Genomic DNA, 19,146 nt, shown 5'->3' on the forward strand with positions numbered 1-19,146 from the left:
CACCCTCAGCTCTACTTCTGCATCCGGCCGGCATACACGTCCGGCCGGCACCGGCCTCCCGGTCCTCGCTAACGCATATCATCATGTATAACTATCTCGTATATCACAAAAGCTCAAATGTCGGCCAAGCGCAGCTTGCGGCCGACCTCCCGCCGAAAATCGGCCGGCGGGTACCGGTGGCCCCGCCGCGGCGGCGTGGCCATGCCGTCCTCCGAGGCCGCCGTCGACGCCACGTTCGACATCGGCGCCGCCCGGCTCGCCTCGGCGTCGTTCAGCAGCGCCTCCATCTCGCCCACGTCAAAGTACCCGTAGCCCGACAGCATGTCGCCCTCCGGCTTGGTCTCGACCAGGATGCTGCCCCGGCGCTGGCCGCTCACCATCCGGCCCCGGCGGGTCTCAGGCTTGCCGTCGCGCGACGGGCTGCGCGCGCGCGTGCCCGACAGCTTGCGCTGCTCGGTCTGGCGCAGGATGTTGCGCACGTCCAGGAAGTAGTTGTTGAGCGTGTCCAGCAGGCGCTTGGTCTGGCGATGCTTGGAGGACGCGCAGATCGAGATCGAGTCGTCCTTGATGACGTAGCCGATGCCGAAGCCGTCCTGGGACGTCGGGCCAAAGCCAAACAGCCGCAGCGACGGGTTGCCGCAGTTGCTCGTGCTGATGATGGTGTTGTTGAGCTTGTCCCAGCCGCGGTCGGCAAACAGCTGCGGCACCTCGAGCGTCGGCGCCGGCCGCTTGGGCGAGCTCGAGATGTCGCTGGACGAGTCGTCGCCGTCGACCGCGGCCTGCTCCATGTACATGCGCTCGAGCTGGTCCTCCAGCCCGCGCTGGTGCATGCAGTACAGCGCGTAGAGGTGGCGGTCCTGGCCCAGGCCCTGCGAGCACTCGCGCGTGCGCGCCACGTGGGCCTCGCACGCCTTGCGCAGGAACTCGATCTTCTGGCGGCCGGGCGCGTCCTCGCAGAACTTGCGCACGAACGCGACCGACTCGTCCGTCACCGTCCGGATGGCCTCGGTGCGCCCGTGCAGGAAGTACTTGGTCATGGCCGGCTCGTAGGTGCACTCGACCTTGCCGTACAGCGCGTAGTACGCTGCCTGGAACGCCATCTGCACGTACGCGTCCGGCGAGAAGCCCATGTCCTTGATGAAGTTGGTGCCGTAGTGCTCGAACTCGAGCACCTCGAACTCGTTCTGGTGGATCAGATCCGCCAGCCGTGTCTCGGCAAACCGCAGCGCCAGCGACAGCTCCGGGATCATGGTCCACTCCAGCTTGTGCGGCGTCGTCGTCACGTTGCCGAACGACGCCGGGTCGCGCTTGGCCGGGTCCGGCGACTCGGACGCCCACAGCGACGGCGCGTTGCCGTTGATCGACCGCGCGAACCGCATGATCGTGTCCGTGTACATGTCCGACACGAACCGCAGGATCGTGTGGCCGTCCACGCCCGTGTGCTCGAAGTTGATGCCCGCGTGGCCGTTCTTGGTCACGATGATCTGCAGCTTGTCGTACCAGCGGTTCGTGCACGTGCCGACCTGGACGCCCTTCTCGATGACGTTGGTGCCGCACAGCATGTTCTTGCTCAGCTCGGACGCCGTCTCGGGCGACGAGTAGTCCAGGCACAGCACGAACAGCGCCGAGTCGATCGCGCGCAGGCACTCCTGGTTGTTGCTCGGCTCGGCGTCGTCGCCGGTGTCGCGCGTGAGCACGTCCCGCAGGTTGGCCCAGATCCGCCGGTTCTCGGCCGTGAGCACGCCGACGGCGCCCTTGGCGGCCTCGGTCACGGGCGTGTTCTGCGCGTCCGCGATGATGGTCTCGAGGTTCTGCGCAATGTCCTTCTCGGTCATGATGATGTCCGAGTTGTCGTCGAGCACGTCGAACCAGTAGAACTGCGACCGCGCGAGCACGACGATGTGCTTGGACGTGTAGTCGCTCTGGATCACACACCCGTTCTCGGTCGGGATGCGCGCGGTGCCGAAGATGCGCGAGTACTGGTACATGCACAGCGGCTTGCCGCGGACCATGTCCGGCGTGAGCTCCTCGCGGCGGAGCGCGCGCACGAACGACAGCGCCGACACCGTCAGCGACGCCGCGCGGTTGACCTGGTTGCTGCGCTCCGGCGTGGGATCGTCCTCGAGCAGGAAGAACGGGTTCAGGTTCAGCACGACCGAGTTGTCAAAGTTCAGGTACGAGTCGTACCAGAACTGCTCGATGTAGCTCGACCGGCTGGCGGCATACTTGATCAGCTTCTGCTGGAGCTCCGGGCCGTGCTTCTGGAGGAACTCGGCCGCCGCCGCCTGCGTGTCCTCGTGCTCGCGTGGCGTCTGCAGCGGCTTGACGGCCGCCAAGTACCGCTTGATGCTCTCCTCCAGCGGCGGGATCGGCAGCTTCTTGAGCTTGTCCTGCATGAGGAACGTGATGCCGGCCTGCGGCTCCTTGAAGTGCTGGTTGATCGAAGGCATGGCGTCGGACACTGGGCAGTCAGCGCGCTGTCGGGCTTATAAGCGCTCTGTCCCGGCGGGCCGCGTGGCGACCGCGTCCCGGGTCCGAGCCGCGGCCGTGTCCGGCCCCGGCCCGGATCAAGGGAATAGTTACCGTTGCTCGATCAGTCCTGTCGGGGTGCTCTGCTCCTGCCGCTTCGGAACTGTCTAGTTAGCCTGCGATCGGTTGGGCCTGCCACGCCCCGACCTTTGTCGATCTGCTGACACTTTGTGCCGATAAGCTCGCGAGCTTGTGTGGGGACGGGAGGCGGTCATCTGCACCAAACAACCCTGGCTTAGGTCAGCACGCCGCTTCTCCGCGTCAGCATCCGCCGCCTGTGACTAAGCACCCCCGGAGACGGACCGAGCGCCGCCGCGCGGGGCCAGCGGAAAGTCTAAATGCGTGCGGCTCGGCCGCAGCCCGGCGGGCGAGGGGTGTTACCCGGCCTCCGTGCGGCGGGGTCGCGCTGATCGCTCCCGCCGGCGCCGGGTCCGGCGCCGCTCGGCCGGTGCCAACGCGCGTCACGTGAGCGACCCCGCACACGTGACCGCCCGGCGCCGGCCCGGCGCCGCCCTGGTGCCTGCGCGTGACCTGTGATCGTGACTCGGACGACTCAGCGCCCAGAGCTCCTGCTTGCGCTTAGTGCGGCGCCCGGGGCCCGTGGCGCAGGCTCGGAGCGCGTGGTGGCGCAGCCCGGAGCGCGTCGTGGCGCAGCCCGGAGCTCGCGGTGGTGCGGACGTGCGTCCGTGCCGGCCTTGCCGGCCGTCGTGAGCACTGGCGGGCCGCGGAGCGCCGCGCCCGCGCGCCCAGCCGCCGACCGGTCCGCGGCCGGAGCGACACGCGACGCGCGGCGCTCGTCAACTGCCCGGCAGCGGGTTTGCCACCGCCGCGGATCTAGATACGCCGATGCTGTCCGACCGGCAGTTTGTAGTGCCCACTTGCACTGCCCGCCGCCTGGCCCGAGCCGTCGTAGCGCCGGACGCGCTACGGGCATCAACATCCCGCCCAGGCGCTGCGCGGGCAGTGGCGGCATTCGCCTCTGGTCCTGTCTACAAAACCATGCCGGCGGTCGGCCAGCTGGGAATCAGGCCACAGGGGCCGTCGGGCCGGCGCCGGGCCGCTGCGCCACGCGCCGTTCTCGCGATTGCAAGCGCGCTCCCGCCGCCGCAGCCGCCGGCTCTCAGCCGGCGCATGGTCCCGGTCGCTCTAATCTACAACCACATAGCCCTCGTCTCCGACGCAACCGTCCGACGGACGTGTTCGAGCCGTCACTGCACTGGCATCCGTGCGGCTGCTGTCACTGTAATACCGCCGAAGTCGGCGGTCGCCCGTGCCCCGTGCTGCAGCCCACTCTGTCCGAAAGCGGCCAGCGAAACAGACATCGACCGGCGCTCGGCATCCCCTTATGCACCGTCAGCCGCGCCGAACACGTTGCAGCTGCACCGCCCGCTAGCCTACCCAGTCTCTTGGAACAGTCCTGCCTGTGATCTAAGCTCGTCCGCCAGCGACTTTCGGATGCCGGCAGACTGCCAGAAGCTCAGTGGGCAGCGCCACGCCGACAGCTCTCGTGCACCGAGCACTTTACGGCCACGCTGGCTCCATAGACGACCGACGGCCTAGCAGTCGCGTAGTCCTAGCGTGTGCGCAGCTCCACGGCGACCGACACTGTACGCTTGCCTTGGCGGCTTCGCCTTGGGTACCGTGAGTATTTGTGATCCGACTTTCGCTGGTGCTAGCGTATTATTAACTTGCCTTCGCTGGCTTGGTGCCGTTACGGGCCCCTGAGAGTAACCGTGTTTGGTGATTTATAGCGTCCCAAACCAGCTAAACGAACGTACTCTGCAAAACGGTGCAGAAAAACTTGCCGGCAGCCGCCCAGTAGCTGGCCGGAAGCCGCTGCTGTAGCGGCGTGCGGCCGTGTCGCGCCATGACAGCGCGTGCGGGGCATGTGCGGCATGGCTTGGGCTACAGGCCGCATAACTGGTCACGATCGGGGCTGGCCGCAGGACGCAGGTGGCCGCTGGCGGCTGTGATTCGCCGCGACCGTAGCCCCTTGGTGGGCTTGAAGCAATAGCTGCCAAAGGTCGTTAGTGGTCGGCGCGTTATGTCGGTGGCCACAACCGGCGGCCATTCCGGGGCCGTTGAGAGCGAATGGCCGAGGACGGACGCACAAAGCGTGCTGTGGCGACGGGCTGCCGGGTGGTCCGACGGTATCAGTGGCCGCCGCGGTCGCAGGAGCATTGAGTCCGGCCCAGATTTGCCGCCGTCGACGCTAGTGCCGGCGATGGCAGGCGTCGCATCCCGCAGATCGACGCTTGCATACTGTCAATTGCTAAGAGCAGCGGCCGGCCAGCGAATGCAGATGACCGCCGGCGGTTGGCCTAAACCCAGGAGACACTCAAGATCACCCGGGGACCGCTGATGGCACTCTGACGGCACTCTGACGACACGCAGAGACGCCGGGCGGGCATTCGGATGACGCCAGATACGCCCGGAGGCATCCAGGTGACATCCAGGTGACGCCCGGATGACCTCGAAACGATGCGGCCGCGGTTCCGCAGCAGGCCGTGCCGCGGATGACGGTGCCAAGCGGATCGCGCGAACCTTGCCGCGCGTGTGCACGGCACCAGATCCACGCTACGCCACAATTCAGGCACCGGCTCCGGGGCGCGCCGGTACCGGCGCACGTTGCGCACGTTGCGACGCGATGGTGAAGGTGGCCGGCCCAAGGCGGCCGGAAAGCAGCTGGCGGCAATACGAGGCGACAGCAGCCGCGCGCCAAGCCAGCACTGACACACGCCGTGCATGCGGCTCAGACTTACCCGGCCGCACGGCGCGGATCATGACGTCACACGCTCACGTGACTGCTGCTCCCCGTCACGTGTGTCGGACATGGCCGCCGTGGCGAGCCGCGCCGCACGGCGCCCCAGCGCCCGCGCCGGTGCGGCGCCCGGGCTCGAGGCAGCAGCGGCACCGCCGCGGAGGGCCCGGGTGCGTCGCGGAGCCGTCGGCGGCCGCGCGGCGATGGGGAGTCGCCGTGGCGCACTATTCCTGCACCGACTAGCAGTCTGCAGAACAGGCCAAATTGCGTCGCGCGCCGCACGGGTTCGAACGCGACAGAGTTTTCTCGAGGCTTCCGGCCAGCACCGAGCGCGTGGGAAAGTCAATCTCGCCAGAGAAGCGAAATCAGGCCAGACAGAGTTTGCGTTTGTGGAGACCCCGGCCGCCGTTAGGCGAGAACGTGGTCGCAGGAGCCCGCCGGCGCAGATCATCTGGTCGGCAGTGACGTTGAGCGCAGACCAAGATCGCCCTCGCTTAGAGGATCTGCCGGGCGATCCGCTGGCCCCCAGGGCCGCCCGCCGCAGGCCTGCAGCTGGCTGCGGGCGCAGGCCGTCTGCGGCCGGCTGCAGCCGGCCCGCGTCCGCGCCGCCCCGCCGGGCCGCACCGGGACCCCGCCGGCGGCCCCGCCGGCGCCTGCGCCGCCACCGCCAGCGTCGCCGGTCCGGACCCGTCGGGCGGCCGGGTCGGGTGCAGCGCGCCGTGCGGACCGCGCTGGCGGCCGCCACCTGCACGCACCCGAGGCCAGCGCAACATTTGCCTCGGCGGCGTCGCCGTTTGCCTCGGCCGCGCCGGTGGCAACGCCCAGACCGTCGCGTCAGGCCACTTTGGCTTCCACGAGGCCGGCCACCGGCGCGCGCCGAGCCGTGCGGCGCTCGCACGAGCTCGCCGCACGCGGCTGGTGTTCGCCGGGCGCGCGCTCACGTGGCCTCGCATGGCGGCTGCTAGCACCTGTCAGGTGAGGGTACACAGCCATTCCCAATGCACTCTAGCGTAAATATCGCTAGACTAGGTTACACTTAAACCTTATTTCTGACAGCGGTACCGGGCTGCGCGCCGCAGAACCGTTCCTGTGTCTGCGATGATGTACACAAGCGCACTAGCCCGTGTGTTGCTAATTTTAAATTACATGCATGGCATGTAGCCGCGCATTAGCGCTGAGGCACGTCTGTACACGACCGTCCCTAGACTAGAACAGCTAATCGTAGTGAGACACTAGGTCCAAACCGCACCGGCGCTCATATCGTCGCAGCCGTCTGGTCGACGTCGCAGATATGGCCGGGGGTGGGCAGAACAGCGCCGCGGCGACTCGATCTGCGCGTGCGTGGCCGCAGGGCAGCGTTTTCGGGCCCGTCGATCCCGGCGGAGGCCGGCAAACGTTAATTGTCACGCGTCGTCTCGGCCAAGACACGTTGGCCGGGGCACCCCAAGGCGCGGCCGTGCGATAGACTTTGGGGGTCGACGAGACATCCGAAGCTTATTCAACTGTCAACAGTATTTATAACAGTTGACCTCGCCGCGACAAATCATTAACGGACCATTAACGGACTCAAGTGTTTCCCCATTCATCAGTAGGTGTCGACTCTCGTCCACACCTCAGCACCCACGGGCGCTGCTTCACCCCCACCAACACCGCTCTGCCTCCGGGCAGCGTCTCCATCACGGACCCAGGCCGTGCCGGTCCGCCAGGCCCGGCCTCTGACCCGAACCCGGCCCTCCGCCCGGGAGCCTCTGCGCCAATGGCCACGGTTGCATGCCCAGCCGCGCTGTCGTCGACAGCCTACAACATGGACGCGTACGAGCTGGCTCACGCGTTCCAGACGATGAACAACCCGCCGCGGGACGACACTGGCCGGCCGCTTGAGCACGACCTGTGGGCCGAGCGGCCGGCGACGAGCGGGCCGGCGTACGGATCGTACGCGGGCTACGCGGCGGCGGCGGCGCCGGCCTCGCTCGGCCGCTCGTTCTCGGACAGCTACCGGGAGCCGGTGGCGCGCGGGCCGCACGACCACTCGCCGCTGGGCGGCGCGCCCGAGTCGGCCTACGATCTTGGGCTGAGCCAGCAGTACGACCTGGGCGCATACGCGGACCCGTACGCGGCGCCGCTGGACATGTCGTCCGAGATGGCCGCGCGGCTGGCCACGGGCGTGCCGCCGCGGACGTTTGCGGCGGCCATGTCGCCGGCGCTGTCGGCGTCGTCCGCGGCCACGATCACGGCGGCCACGTCCGCGGCCTCGACCGCGGCCGCCACGACACCCTCGACCACGCCCCTGGCCAAGACCGAGGACGACGTCGTCTACCACCAGGCGCCGTACGCGTCGTCGCCGCGGCCGTCGACATTCGCCAACGTCGACGTCTCGACCGCGTCCGCGGTCGCCGTCCGCGGCGCCAAGATCTACCGCACCAAGTCGTCCCAGCAGCTCATCTTCCACGCCAACCCCGAGGTCGACCGTCGGTTCGCGACCGTGTCGTCCAACGTGACGTCCTACGTGCCGCGCGACCGCGTGCTGCCCGACCGCGCCGTCGGCCGCGACTCGCTCGAGGACCGCTACGTGCAGTTCGTCGAGTACTGCAACCCGTCGCTGCCGCTCGGCCTGGACTCGTCCGAGCTGCGGCGGCTGTTCCGCAGCGTCCCGCGCAGCGACGGCCACTCGTTCGACATCTTTCACCTGTACGAGCTCATCTGCAAGTTCGAGAGCGGCACGATCAAGACCTGGACCCGGCTGGCGCTCGAGCTCGGCGTCGAGCGCACGCCCGAGCAGAGCGCGCAGAAGGTCCAGCAGTACGCCGTCCGGCTGAAGGTAAGTTTCCGAGCTTGGGCCCGCTGACGCCAGCGCTGGATGCGTGCCATGCACATCGACGCCTTCTTCGAGTACTGCATGGGCAAGACCCACGCGTACTTCAACCAGGTGCCCGAGCCGACCGAGGTCGTGCCCGTGCGCGACGGCGTGCCGCTCGAGGAGGACCTCGCGCTGCGCGCGCTGGACCCCGAGCTGCGCAACCTCAAGAGCCGCCGGGTGGCCGACCGGGCGGACGTCACGGCCGTGACCGACGCCGCTGGCCGCGTGGTGGCCGCCGCCGGCGTCTACCCGGTGGACTCGCCCGGCGAGGACGAGTCCGTGAGCCCGCCGTCGGCCAAGCGCCGCAAGCGGCACGGCCCGGCGGTCTCGTCCGCGTGGGTGTCGTCGGGCATCGACTCGCCGTCGGCGCTCAGCAAGCACCGCGGCCGGCCGATGTCTTATTTGTCTTCGCCGGCGCCGGCCGGGCTGAGCCCGGCCGCGGCAACGCCGCCGATGACGTCGCACGCGCAGATCCCTCCCGGGCTCGCGCGCCAGCGTCTCGAGACCGCGCTGACGGCGCGGCTGCGGGCGGCCGGCGCGCCGATCAGCATCCCGGCGGTGCACGCCGAGCGGCTGGCGCGCCAGCTCTCGGACGAGCTCGTGCAGTCGTTTGCGCGCTTCACTACGGACCCGACCGCGTTCGCGTGGGTGTTTGGCGACTGCACCAACCTCGACCCGGTGATCTTCTCGGTCGAGTCGAGCGAGTCGGCGCTGGAGCCGTTTGCGCCGCCGCCGGCGCCCGGGCGGGCACTCTACATGGTCTCGTGGAGTCTCTCGACCAGCGACTTTGACATGTCTTTCCGCAAGACGCTGGACATCGCCGCATAGACATAGATCGCGGCGCGATCGCTCAAAAGTTATGTATCATATGGTTTGGTTTTGGTTTGGCTTCATTGGATGGCTTCGGATTGTACAATATAAACGGTTTCCTGATAGAATGTGGCGACGCAGATCGCGCGCCGGCGTGTTGGAGCGGAGCCAGGCGCCAGGCCCTTGGAGCGGCGGTCCCGACCGGTGTGCGGCACCCGGGAAAGGCGTCGCTGGTGGCACGCTGGGGCCGCTGGCGCTGGGCCGGTGTTTGGACGCTGCGTCGGGACCGTCGCCACCTGATCGGCGCCGCAGGCCCCCCCTCCCGCGGCCGCGCCGCGCCCGCGCCATCCCCCAGCCGCACCCAGCCCACGGCAGACGCGGCGCCGCGCACACCTGCGGCTGGCCGCCGCGACCAGGGGCGGCCAACTTTCGCGAAATTAGCGAAGGCTGGCGTGTCGGCGGCTGCACGCATGTGGGTAGTCACGCTGCAGGTCTATAGAGTTCGTGTTTTATTAAAGTATCGGGAGCGTGGCATTAATGGGCGGCGGCGCTAGTCCCGATGGGCCCCGCCGCGACGCGTCCGCCGTTGGCGGTCGCCACCACGGGCGGGGCCACGCGCACGCGCGCCCGCGCCCGCCGCGACTGCACACGGCGGGGCCGCCGGCACGGTGTATGCAGCGTGGGTGCGTGGGCGAACGGCCGGCGCGAGCGTGACCCACTGCAGGCCACGCATTACAAAACGGGGATGCCTGTGCGGCACGGCCAAATGCCCAGCGGGCCGCCAAGGCGGGCACGCATTTGCCATCGTGTGGACGCTAGCAGCCACACGCTGCACTCCAGAGTACGGCCGACGGAGGTGCGCAGCTAGCGCGCTACGGGCGGCCCAATCGGGCCGCGTGCAGGCTGCCCGCGCCTGTAGAGGGGCGCGGGCTGCGTCCAGACACCAGCAGCCCGGTGCTCTAGCGCACGGCGTCTAGCTGCATGCAGTGCGAAGTACGCACGCTGCAGCTTCCAGTACACCGGCGCGCTGCTGCGGCGGCTGGGCAGCCCGGGGCTGGCTGGGCGGCGGCACCTGCCGCGGCGCGGCCGCCCGAGGCCCGCCCCGCCGGTCCGTGCCGGCCACGCCACCGCCGCCCGACGGACGACTGGTGCGCGGCGCTCGGCGTGCCAGCTTAAATCCGGCGTTCCGGGCGCGTAGCTCACAAGTCACAGCCTTGGCACTAGCGCGGGTACGCCCGCGCCCTAGCGCACACGCTGGCTGCACTCGTGGCTCAGCTGCCGACCTGCGCTAGCGCCTTGCGGCTAGCCGGCCGTGCCGCGTAAGATAAGCCCTTCGGCGGTTACTTCCGCGCTCACTGGCCGGCATGGTTCGGTGCCCGCACAATTCCTGGCCGTCGCCGGGTAGACCGTGCCGGCTGCGCTGCCACGGAGATTTTAGACACGCCGGAAAATTGCCCGCTTGGGCAGCGCTGTTCGTGCGACCGCCTCCGGCTTAGTCGGTCTAGTTGGCGATTTCGCGTCGCAACCTTACACACATCCAGCGCCGACTGCTGCTCTAGCCGGAGCACTTGTCCGCCCGCCCACCACGTGCAGCCAGTGAGCGGCCGGGCGCAGTGGTCCGGCGCCAGCCCTGGACCGTTGGCGAGTCCGCCAGTGTGGAGACGCAACCGCAACTGTGGCGAACTAGGGTGGGGGTCGCCGCGCGCCGCTGCCAGCCGCTGTGCCTGTTGGCGACCCAACACAAGGCCTGGCCGGTGGCAATGGCGGCGGCCGACGGCCGGCCGCGGGTGCGCCAGACTGGGTCCCGGACCGGGCTGCCGACGTGCATGGCGCCGCGCTGGACAGCCTGCGGACGGGCCACGGCTAAAGAAATGGCCGGCTGCTTGCATGGCTCGCCACTGCCGACCGGGCACCGGCGTGCTGACAGCTGCAGCGTGCCGGCGTGCTGGACCGGGCCACTTTGGCGGATTGGCAGGCCGAGAGTCTCGGATCAAACACCCGGCAGCTAGCCTGTCCGGTGTGGCTGCTGGTTCGCGACTGAATTCGCGGATTTACGGACTTGGCGCCCGCGCCTGCCGTCACGCGCATGACGCCCAGAGTTGGCCGGTCGGTGTTGCTGCCTGGGGTTTAGCCGAAGCTGCCGGCCGAGGCTTCTGGCTGCGCGCGCCAGCCGGGCACGCGCCTAGAACGGGCCGGAAACCGCTGGCGCCTCGCCTGCGTCTAACGAGCACCAAGCTCACGTCATACTGGTGCCGGACGCGAGCGACGGCTAGGGGCGCGCTACGCTACGCGACGGGATATGATGTGCGTTCCGATGGCGCTCCTGCGTGCAGCGATTGCGCGGCCGGTGCGGCGCCAATCGGCCGGACAGGGGCACGTACCTGTAGGTACCGACGGCGGTTGAGGCACGACGGCGGCCGATGCGAGCCAATGGCGCAGGCCGCGCTGCTGTTGCGAATGACATTGCAGCGGAGCGCGATCTGCATGACGTAACTTTGCTCTGGGCACTACCGACGAATTGCCCTTCGCGACCGCGGCCGGGCTGCTGCGCGAGGGAGCGCGGTCCGGAGGCCGTGAAGGGGATCCGCCACGCGGCCCGGAGCGCACGCGCCGCACGAGCTGCGGCTGAGCGTGTGTGCCTGCGCCGAGCCGCACGCTGTGCGGCTCGGGACGTCGTCTTGCGGGCGTGGTCTGTGCGGCTATATGCCGCACTACGTGCAGCTCGCTGCCGAGGCACTTTCTGACCCCAGCGTACGAGCCCGACGGTCCGCATGCTCTCGGCAGTGCCCTCATCCTCATGCAGGCCAGGCAGCTGCGTCTACGTGTGCGGCTATATGCCGCACGTCGTGCGGCGGGAAGTGCGCCGCACCCCGTGCGGCTCATCTCAGCCCCTGTCGAAAGCTGCTCAACGTTCGCCGCGAGCCTACGAGTCTCGCCCCAGGCCAGGGCGCGCCATCGTCACTCGCGTGCCGCGCTCCGCCTTTGTGCGCCGCCTCTGCCTTAATAGCGCGGACCTTACTGACCACGTCGCCTAACCACCAGACTTGGCGTTACGAATTTGTCGTTGCCGGCGAACACTCTTAACCGAGCACCAAATAAAGCCAGGCATCAGCAGCCATAAGGCCACGCACTCAAATAGCGCAGGCCGCCCATGCGCTTCTGGCCGCTGCACCCCGTGCCTGGCCATGTAGCCGTCGCCACCACGCAGTCGCGACGCGTGATCTGACGCGCCTGCCTGCGCCCCGCACGCGCACCACCAGCCGTCTTCCAAGAGTCCGCGCCCGCCTGCAAGCCCGACGCCGCCAGGGCGCCCAGCGTCGGCAGGCCTCGGCCGGTCCAGACGGCCAGGCGCGGCTATTTGCTGCTAGCAGCCAAGCTACACGACGGCGCGATGACGAGGCCGTCGCGTCAGCATAAACGCCAAGATTTTATGCAGACAGGGCATCAGTGTCGTAGCGCGGCGCGCCTGAAACCCCAGCCGTCGCATGGCCGCACGGGCTAAAAAAAGGACACCTCCGTAAAATTTCCTGGAGCAAAATCCAACTGAACCTCCAGACTCCTGCTCAAGACGGCGCAGCGCCCCTTTAGCAATTCATCTGACCAGCGCTGAGAGGCAATGGCATCGGATCTGAGACAGAGAACGACGCGGTCGCAGCAGGCCAAGCTGGCGACGGCGGGTGCGGCGGCACCGGTCGCGACGCCCAAATCGGCGCCGGCCAAGGTAAGCAAACAACCGGCCGGATCGGACGCGGGCGATGGCGGACGCGGACGCGAGGCCGGCAGGCGGCATTGGCGCGCCCGCGCGTGCGGCGCGCAGCAGGATGGCGCGCGATCGGGACCGGGCTGACAGACAGGCGGCTGAGCCGAGCGTGCTGACGGACCTGGCCAAGATAGAGAAGGTGCTGGCGCCGGCCGTGTTCACGCTGCTGGCGTTCGGCTCGCGCATGTACCGCATCGGCGCGTCGGACATCGTGACGTGGGACGAGGCGCACTTTGGCAAGTTCGGGTCGCAGTACATCAAGCAGGAGTTCTACTTCGACGTGCACCCGCCGCTCGGCAAGATGCTGGTCGGGCTGTCGGGGTACCTGTGCGGCTACAACGGGCACTTTGAGTTCAAGTCGGGCGAGCAGTACCCGTCGGACCTGAACTACACGTTCATGCGGATCTTCAACGCGACGTTTGGCGCGCTCTGCGTGCCGCTGGCGTACCAGACGGCCAAGCAGCTGCGGTTCTCGGTGCTGGCGACGTGGCTGGTGACGCTGATGGTGCTGTGCGGTAGGTGGGCGGCGGCGCGGGGCTGACGGCAGAAAACTCGTACGCGACGATCTCGCGGTTCATCCTGCTGGACTCGATCCTGATGTTCTTCACCTTCACGACGGCGCTGGGCTACGCCAAGTTCCACCGCGTCCAGCACGCGCCGTTCTCGACGCGGTGGTGGGTGTACCTGACGTTCACGGGCGTGTCGGTGGGGTGCGTGACGAGCGTCAAGTGGGTGGGCATGTTTGCGACCGCGCTCGTGGGCATCTACACGATCCACGACCTGTGGAACAAGTTCGCCGACACCAAGATGCCCGTGCGCGTGTACGCCATGCACTGGGTCTCGCGCGCGATCTGCCTGATCGCGATCCCGATCGCGATCTACATGGTCTCGTTCAAGATCCACTTCCTGATCCTGCGCAACAGCGGCAGCGGCGACTCGCAGATGAGCTCGCTCTTCCAGGCGAACCTGCGCAACAGCGACCTGAGCCTGGGCCCGACCGAGGTCGCGTTCGGGTCCAGGGTGACGATCAAGAGCATGGGCTACGGCGGCGGCCTGCTGCACTCGCACGTGCAGACGTACCCCGAGGGCTCGGAGCAGCAGCAGGTGACGTGCTACCACCACAAGGACACCAACAACGAGTGGCTGATTTTGCCCGAGCGGCCGAACGACATCACCGAGAAGGACCCGATCGCGTACCTGGGCGACGGCTCGGTCGTGCGGCTGCTGCACCCGCAGACCGGCCGCAACCTGCACTCGCACCAGGTGGCCGCGCCGGTGACCAAGGACCACTACGAGGTCTCGGGCTACGGCAACCTGACGATCGGCGACGAGAAGGACCACTGGGTGGTCGAGGTCGTGCGCGACCTGCGGTCGAAGGACCACTCGCGCGTGCGCACCATGACGTCGACGCTGCGGTTCCGCCACCAGGTCCTGGGCTGCTACCTGCGCGCGGCCAACGTGAACCTGCCCCAGTGGGGCTTCCGCCAGATCGAGGTCACCTGCGACAAGGCCAACAACCGCAAGGACCCGTTCACGTACTGGAACATCGAGGGCCACTGGAACGAGGCCCTGCCGGCGGGCGACAAGGTCCCGTTCAAGTCGCCGTTCCTGGACGACTTCATCCACCTGAACTACGCCATGTGGACGTCCAACAACGCGCTCGTGCCGGACCCGGACAAGCAGGACGACCTGGCGTCCGTGCCCTGGCAGTGGCCCGTGCTCAACGTCGGCCTGCGCATGTGCTCCTGGGCCGACGAGGTCCGCAAGTACTACCTGCTCGGCAACCCCGTCGTCGTGTGGGGCTCGACCGTGGGCCTGGTCGTCTTTGCCGCCACCATCCTTGTCTACCTCGCGCGCTGGAAGCGGCACTACCGCGACTTCACGCCCGACGAGCTCGACTTTGTCGTCTTCTCGGGCGTCTACCCCGCCCTGGGCTGGTTCCTGCACTTTGTGCCCTTCCAGCTCATGGCCCGTGTCACGTACGTCCACCACTACCTGCCGGCGCTGTACTTTGCTGTCCTCGTCGTCGGCTTTCTCTTCGACTTTTACACGCGCAAGCTGGCCGCCACCCTGCGCGTGTCGGTCTTTGTGGCCGCCTATGCTGCCGTCGTCGGCGTGTTCTGGCTGTTTTCGCCCATCTCCTTCGGCATGACGGGCCCGCACGAGGACTACAACCACCTGAACTGGCTCAAGACGTGGACCATCTAGGCCCTGGTGCAGGACATGCAGACATGCATTTGTACATTGTAACTACATATATGGAATGTCATATATACACAAACGGTGTGGCTGGTCGCGGCCGCTGGCGCCCGAGCCTGCGGCGGCGACTGCGTCGGGGGGCACCCTTGGCAGACATATAGCCGCATATAGCCGCTGCGGGCGAGCCTCCGGCGGCGACTCCGTCGAGGGCGGCTGCCCTCCGGGCAGGCATGTAGCCGCTGCGGGCGAGCCTCCGGCGGCGACTCCGTCGAGGGTGGCTGCCCTTCGGGCAGGCGTATAGCCGCATATAGCCGCATATAGCCGCAGAGGGCGAGAGTCCAGCGGCGACTCCGCCGAGCGGCTACATCCAGGTGGGTATATAACCGCATATAACCGCATGAGAGAAATCTCAGGCAGCGACTCGGTCGAGCGTGCCTCCCACGAGCGACTGTACGCCTGCCCGAAGGGCAGCCACCCTCGACGGAGTCGCCGCCGGAGGCTCGCCCGCAGCGGCTATATGCGGCTATACGCCTGCCCGAAGGGCCACCCTCGACGGAGTCGCCGCCGGAGGCTCGCCCGCAGCGGCTCTATGTGGCCGCCCTGCCCGAAGGGCAGCCACCCTCGACGGAGTCGCCGCCGGAGGCTCGCGCACAGCGGCTATATGCGGCTGTATGCCGCTGCAGGCGCATATAGCCGCCCACGCCGTCTATTCGAGCGCAGCCTCCAGCGCGCCCACCGACGTGATGGGCGCAGAGCACGACTGGCCCTGGCACATGTACACCACGGTCTCGTCCGGGCGCGCGCGGTCGACCATCGACTGGTAGAGGTCGCGTTTGTCGGCGGCGAGCGCCGGCGACGCCAGCAGGTCGCAGCCCGGGTGCACGCGCACCACGGACGTGTTGACGAGGAGCCGCGAGCGCAGGGCGGCCAGAAAGTCCTGCTCGCGCGCGTCGGCGGCCGGCGTGGCCGAGGCAATGACGACCGAGCGCAGACCGCTGTTGTGGGCCAGGACCGGCTCGAGCATGCTCGCGCAGCGGTCCGGCTGCGTCTGGATGTCCTTGGCAAACACGTGCAGCGCCTGGCGCGCGTACGCGTCGTAGCCGCCGTCGAGCATGGTCGCCAGGTGGTTCAGGTTGCCGATGGAGACGCCGTTGGCGGACGGCTCGACCGTGTCGTAGCCGGTCTTCATGCGGAAGATCAGGTTGGCCGTGTCGGCGGCGGCCGAGAAGAAGCCGCCGTCGGCTGGGTCCCAGAACTGGGCGATCTGGGCGTCCTGGAGGTCCTTGGCCCAGGCCAGGTACTCGGCCTTGAATGTGGCCTGGTAGAGCTCGATCAGGCCGGCGATGAGGTACGCGTAGTCCTCGTTCAGCCCGCGGCCGTCGCCGGGCGCGCCCGCAAAGGCCGCGCGCACGAGCCGGTGCTGGCGGCCGTCGTAGAGCGTGGCGCGGACAAAGGCCGCGGCGCGCTCGGCCGACGCCAGCCACGAGGCCGCCTCTGGCGCCTCGGGCGCGCACACGGCCGCGCGCGCCAGCGCGCGCACGGCCAGGCCATTCCAGGCCGTCACGAGCTTGGTGTCGCGCTCCGGCGGCGGCCGGTGCGCGTCGCGGAAGGCGCGCAGCTTGAGCCGCGACGCCGCCACGGACGCCTGCACGGCGTCCGCGGTCATGCCGAACACGGCCGCCAGCTCGGCGGGCTCGGCCGACACCCGCAGCACGTTCTGGAACTTGAGCTCCTGCGACGGGTCGTGGTCGGGGTCGACGTTGCCGTACTCGGACACGCCGTAGTACTCGGCCGCCACGTCGCCCGAGACGCGGTCCAGCGCCGCGAAGAAGTCCCGGTACGTCCACACGTAGTACGCGCCCTCGGTCTTGACGGTCGCCACGCGCGTCGCGTAGCTGTCGGCGTCCTCGGCCGAGTAGAAGCCGCCGGCGGGGTGGGCCAGCGCGCCGGCCGTCAGGTAGCCGGCGATGTCGCGCACGCAGTCCAGCGCAAACGCGTGGCCGCGGTCGTGCACGTAGGCGTTCAGGAACGCGTCCAGCAGCTGCGCCTGGTCGTACAGCATCTTCTCAAAGTGCGGCACGGACCAGTCCGCCGTGACCGAGTACCGCGCAAAGCCCTGGCCGACGTGGTCGCGGATGCCGCCGGCGGCCAGCTTGCGCAGCGTGTGCACGGCCATCTCCGCCGCCGTCCGCGGCTCGTCCACCGCGACCTTCTCCGCCGGCGGCTGCATCGCCGCGCTCAGCTTGACCATCACCGCCAGGTTCGTCGGGTTCGGGAACTTGGGCGCGCCGCCAAAGCCGCCGTGCACGCTGTCGAACGTGCGCGCAAAGTAGTCGTGCCTGCCGTCAGCTCGCCCGCCGCCGCACTCACGCGTCCGTCAGCACGCCCAGGCCCAGCCGCTCGTCCGTGGTCTTCTTGGGCAGCGCCACCAGCGTCTTGAGCTGCTCGGCCACCGACGCGCTCGACTCGAGGCACTTGTCGGCCTCGGCCGTCCACAGCTCGTGGATCTTGTCGAGCACGACGCCGAACTTGGGCCCGTCCCGCGCCGACTCCGGCCCCGGCCAGTACGTCCCCCCAAACACCGGGTTCAGCGTCCCCGGCGCCAGAAACACGTTCAGCGGCCACCCGCCGTGGCCCATCGTGGCCTGCAGGTACATCATGTACACCGCGTCCACGTCCGGCCGCTCCTCGCGGTCGAGCTTGACCGGGATGTACTTGTCGTTCAGCGCGCGCGCGATCGTCTCGTTCGAGAACGACTCGTCGTTCATCACATGGCACCCTGCCGTCAGCGCCGCCGCCCAGCGACTTACAGTGGCACGTGTGGTAGCCGATCGACAGGAAAACTGCGTCAGCGCGCCCGCCGGGCTCCGTACTCAGCTTGTTTTCGATCCGCGCGCGCTCCAGCGTGCGCTCGTTCCACTCCTGCCAGTACACCGGGTTGTCCTGGTGCGCGCGCAGGTACGAGCTCTTGGCGTGCTTGAGCATGTTGACCAGCGGAAGAAAGAGCACGTCCTGCCGCCGCCGGCTGCTCCCGTGCAGCCACGCCCGGGGCGCCCGCGGCGCGCCGCCGGCCGGCATCCATCGCGCGCTCGTCCGTCGCAACACGCAGGCCATCATCGATCTGCAGTTAGCGTCCTGGTGCTGTGCTGTCTTGCTGTGGTGAAGAAATGACGTCTGGCCAAAACCCACCAGTCTAGAGTGGACGCCGGTGTCGGTGACCCCTGACGGTCACGCGATCTGGCCGCCAGGACCGCCTGGGCATATAGCCGCCGCCCGCAGGGCGCACCCTCGACGGAGTCGCCGCCGGCGGGCATATAGCCGCCGGCCTGGACGAGCCTCCGGCGGCGACTCCGTCGAGGGTGCGCCCTGCGGGCGGCAGTGTGGTTGATTCGCGGTCTTCGGCCTGCCCGCAGGGCGCACCCTCGACGCAGTCGCCGCCGGAGGCTGTCATATAGCCGCCGGCGGGCATATAGCCGCCAGCCTGGGCGAGCCTCCGGCGGCGACTCCGTCGAGGGTGGCTGCCCTGCGGGCAGGGCGGAGGTGTGGAGTAGGCTGCCGCCCCAGGGCGTACCCTCGACTGAGTCGTCGCCGGGCTGCCATATAGCCGCCGGTGGGCATATAGCCGCTGGCCTGGGCGGGCCTCCGGCGGCGACTCCGTCGAGGGTGGCTGCCCTACGGGCAGGCTAGGGACGGATCTGACTGCTGCCCGCAGGGCGTACCCTCGACGGAGTCGCCGCCGGAGGCTGTCATATAGCCGCCGGTGGGCATATAGCCGCAGTACTTGGCGAGCCTCCGGCGGCGACTCCGTCGAGGGTGGCTGCCCTGCGGGCAGGGCGGAGATATGGATCAGGATGCCGCCCGCAGGGCGCACCCTCGACGGAGTCGCCGCCGGAGGCTGTCATATAGCCGCCGGTGGGCATATAGCCGCAGTACTGGGCGAGCCTCCGGCGGCGACTCCGTCGAGGGTGGCTGCCCTGCGGGCAGGGCGGAGGTCTGGATCGAGCTGCCGCCCGTAGGGCGTACCCCGACGAAGTCGCCGCCGGGGCCTGTCATATAACCGCTGGCAGGCATATAGCAGCCGCCCGCAGGGCGCACCCTCGACGGAGTCGCCGCCGGAGGCTCGCCCAGGCCGGCGGCTATATGCCCGCCGGCGGCTACATGACAGCCTCCGGCGGCGGGGGCGGCGCCGGGGGGGCCCGGGGGGGGGGCGCCCGCCCCGCGAGCACCCCC

The 19,146-nt window shown here is 68.7% G+C and overlaps 6 protein-coding genes across 6 annotated transcripts; 4 read left to right on the plus strand and 2 right to left on the minus strand.

The window, feature by feature from the left end:
• Positions 1–69: 69 nt before the first annotated feature.
• Positions 70–2,949, minus strand: V1510DRAFT_420481 (acyltransferase ChoActase/COT/CPT). The gene is made up of 3 exons (XM_066934454.1): positions 2,677–2,949; positions 2,584–2,632; positions 70–2,461 (listed from the first exon to the last, which is right to left on the minus strand). The coding sequence occupies exon 3, from the start codon at positions 2,448–2,450 to the stop codon at positions 114–116; it is 2,337 nt and encodes a 778-aa protein (XP_066787769.1). The 5' UTR covers positions 2,451–2,461; positions 2,584–2,632; positions 2,677–2,949; the 3' UTR covers positions 70–113.
• Positions 2,950–3,331: 382 nt separating this feature from the next.
• V1510DRAFT_214243 (uncharacterized protein) lies at positions 3,332–4,165 on the plus strand. Its single transcript, XM_066930468.1, has one exon. The coding sequence runs from the start codon at positions 3,376–3,378 to the stop codon at positions 4,087–4,089; it is 714 nt and encodes a 237-aa protein (XP_066787770.1). The 5' UTR covers positions 3,332–3,375; the 3' UTR covers positions 4,090–4,165.
• A 2,670-nt stretch (positions 4,166–6,835) lies between these two features.
• Positions 6,836–9,220, plus strand: V1510DRAFT_420494 (ARS binding protein 2-domain-containing protein). The gene is made up of 3 exons (XM_066934455.1): positions 6,836–7,422; positions 7,549–8,108; positions 8,142–9,220. The coding sequence occupies exons 1-3, from the start codon at positions 7,047–7,049 to the stop codon at positions 8,973–8,975; spliced, it is 1,770 nt and encodes a 589-aa protein (XP_066787771.1). The 5' UTR covers positions 6,836–7,046; the 3' UTR covers positions 8,976–9,220.
• Positions 9,221–10,807: 1,587 nt separating this feature from the next.
• On the plus strand, positions 10,808–11,529 carry V1510DRAFT_420495 (uncharacterized protein). Its single transcript, XM_066934456.1, has one exon. The coding sequence runs from the start codon at positions 10,845–10,847 to the stop codon at positions 11,448–11,450; it is 606 nt and encodes a 201-aa protein (XP_066787772.1). The 5' UTR covers positions 10,808–10,844; the 3' UTR covers positions 11,451–11,529.
• A 719-nt stretch (positions 11,530–12,248) lies between these two features.
• V1510DRAFT_420499 (Dolichyl-phosphate-mannose--protein mannosyltransferase-like protein 2) lies at positions 12,249–14,998 on the plus strand. The gene is made up of 3 exons (XM_066934457.1): positions 12,249–12,678; positions 12,812–13,232; positions 13,265–14,998. The coding sequence occupies exons 1-3, from the start codon at positions 12,574–12,576 to the stop codon at positions 14,923–14,925; spliced, it is 2,187 nt and encodes a 728-aa protein (XP_066787773.1). The 5' UTR covers positions 12,249–12,573; the 3' UTR covers positions 14,926–14,998.
• A 624-nt stretch (positions 14,999–15,622) lies between these two features.
• Positions 15,623–17,901, minus strand: V1510DRAFT_404242 (uncharacterized protein; the record flags this gene model as incomplete). The annotated part of the gene is made up of 4 exons (XM_066932221.1): positions 15,623–17,255; positions 17,287–17,695; positions 17,727–17,759; positions 17,790–17,901. The coding sequence occupies 4 exons, from the start codon at positions 17,899–17,901 to the stop codon at positions 15,623–15,625; spliced, it is 2,187 nt and encodes a 728-aa protein (XP_066787774.1).
• Between the last annotated feature and the right edge of the window lie 1,245 nt (positions 17,902–19,146).

Source organism: Dipodascopsis tothii, assembly GCF_038497935.1.
Source record: "Dipodascopsis tothii strain CBS 759.85 unplaced genomic scaffold V1510scaffold_25, whole genome shotgun sequence".
Lineage (NCBI taxonomy): Eukaryota > Fungi > Ascomycota > Lipomycetes > Lipomycetales > Lipomycetaceae > Neoaidaea > Neoaidaea tothii.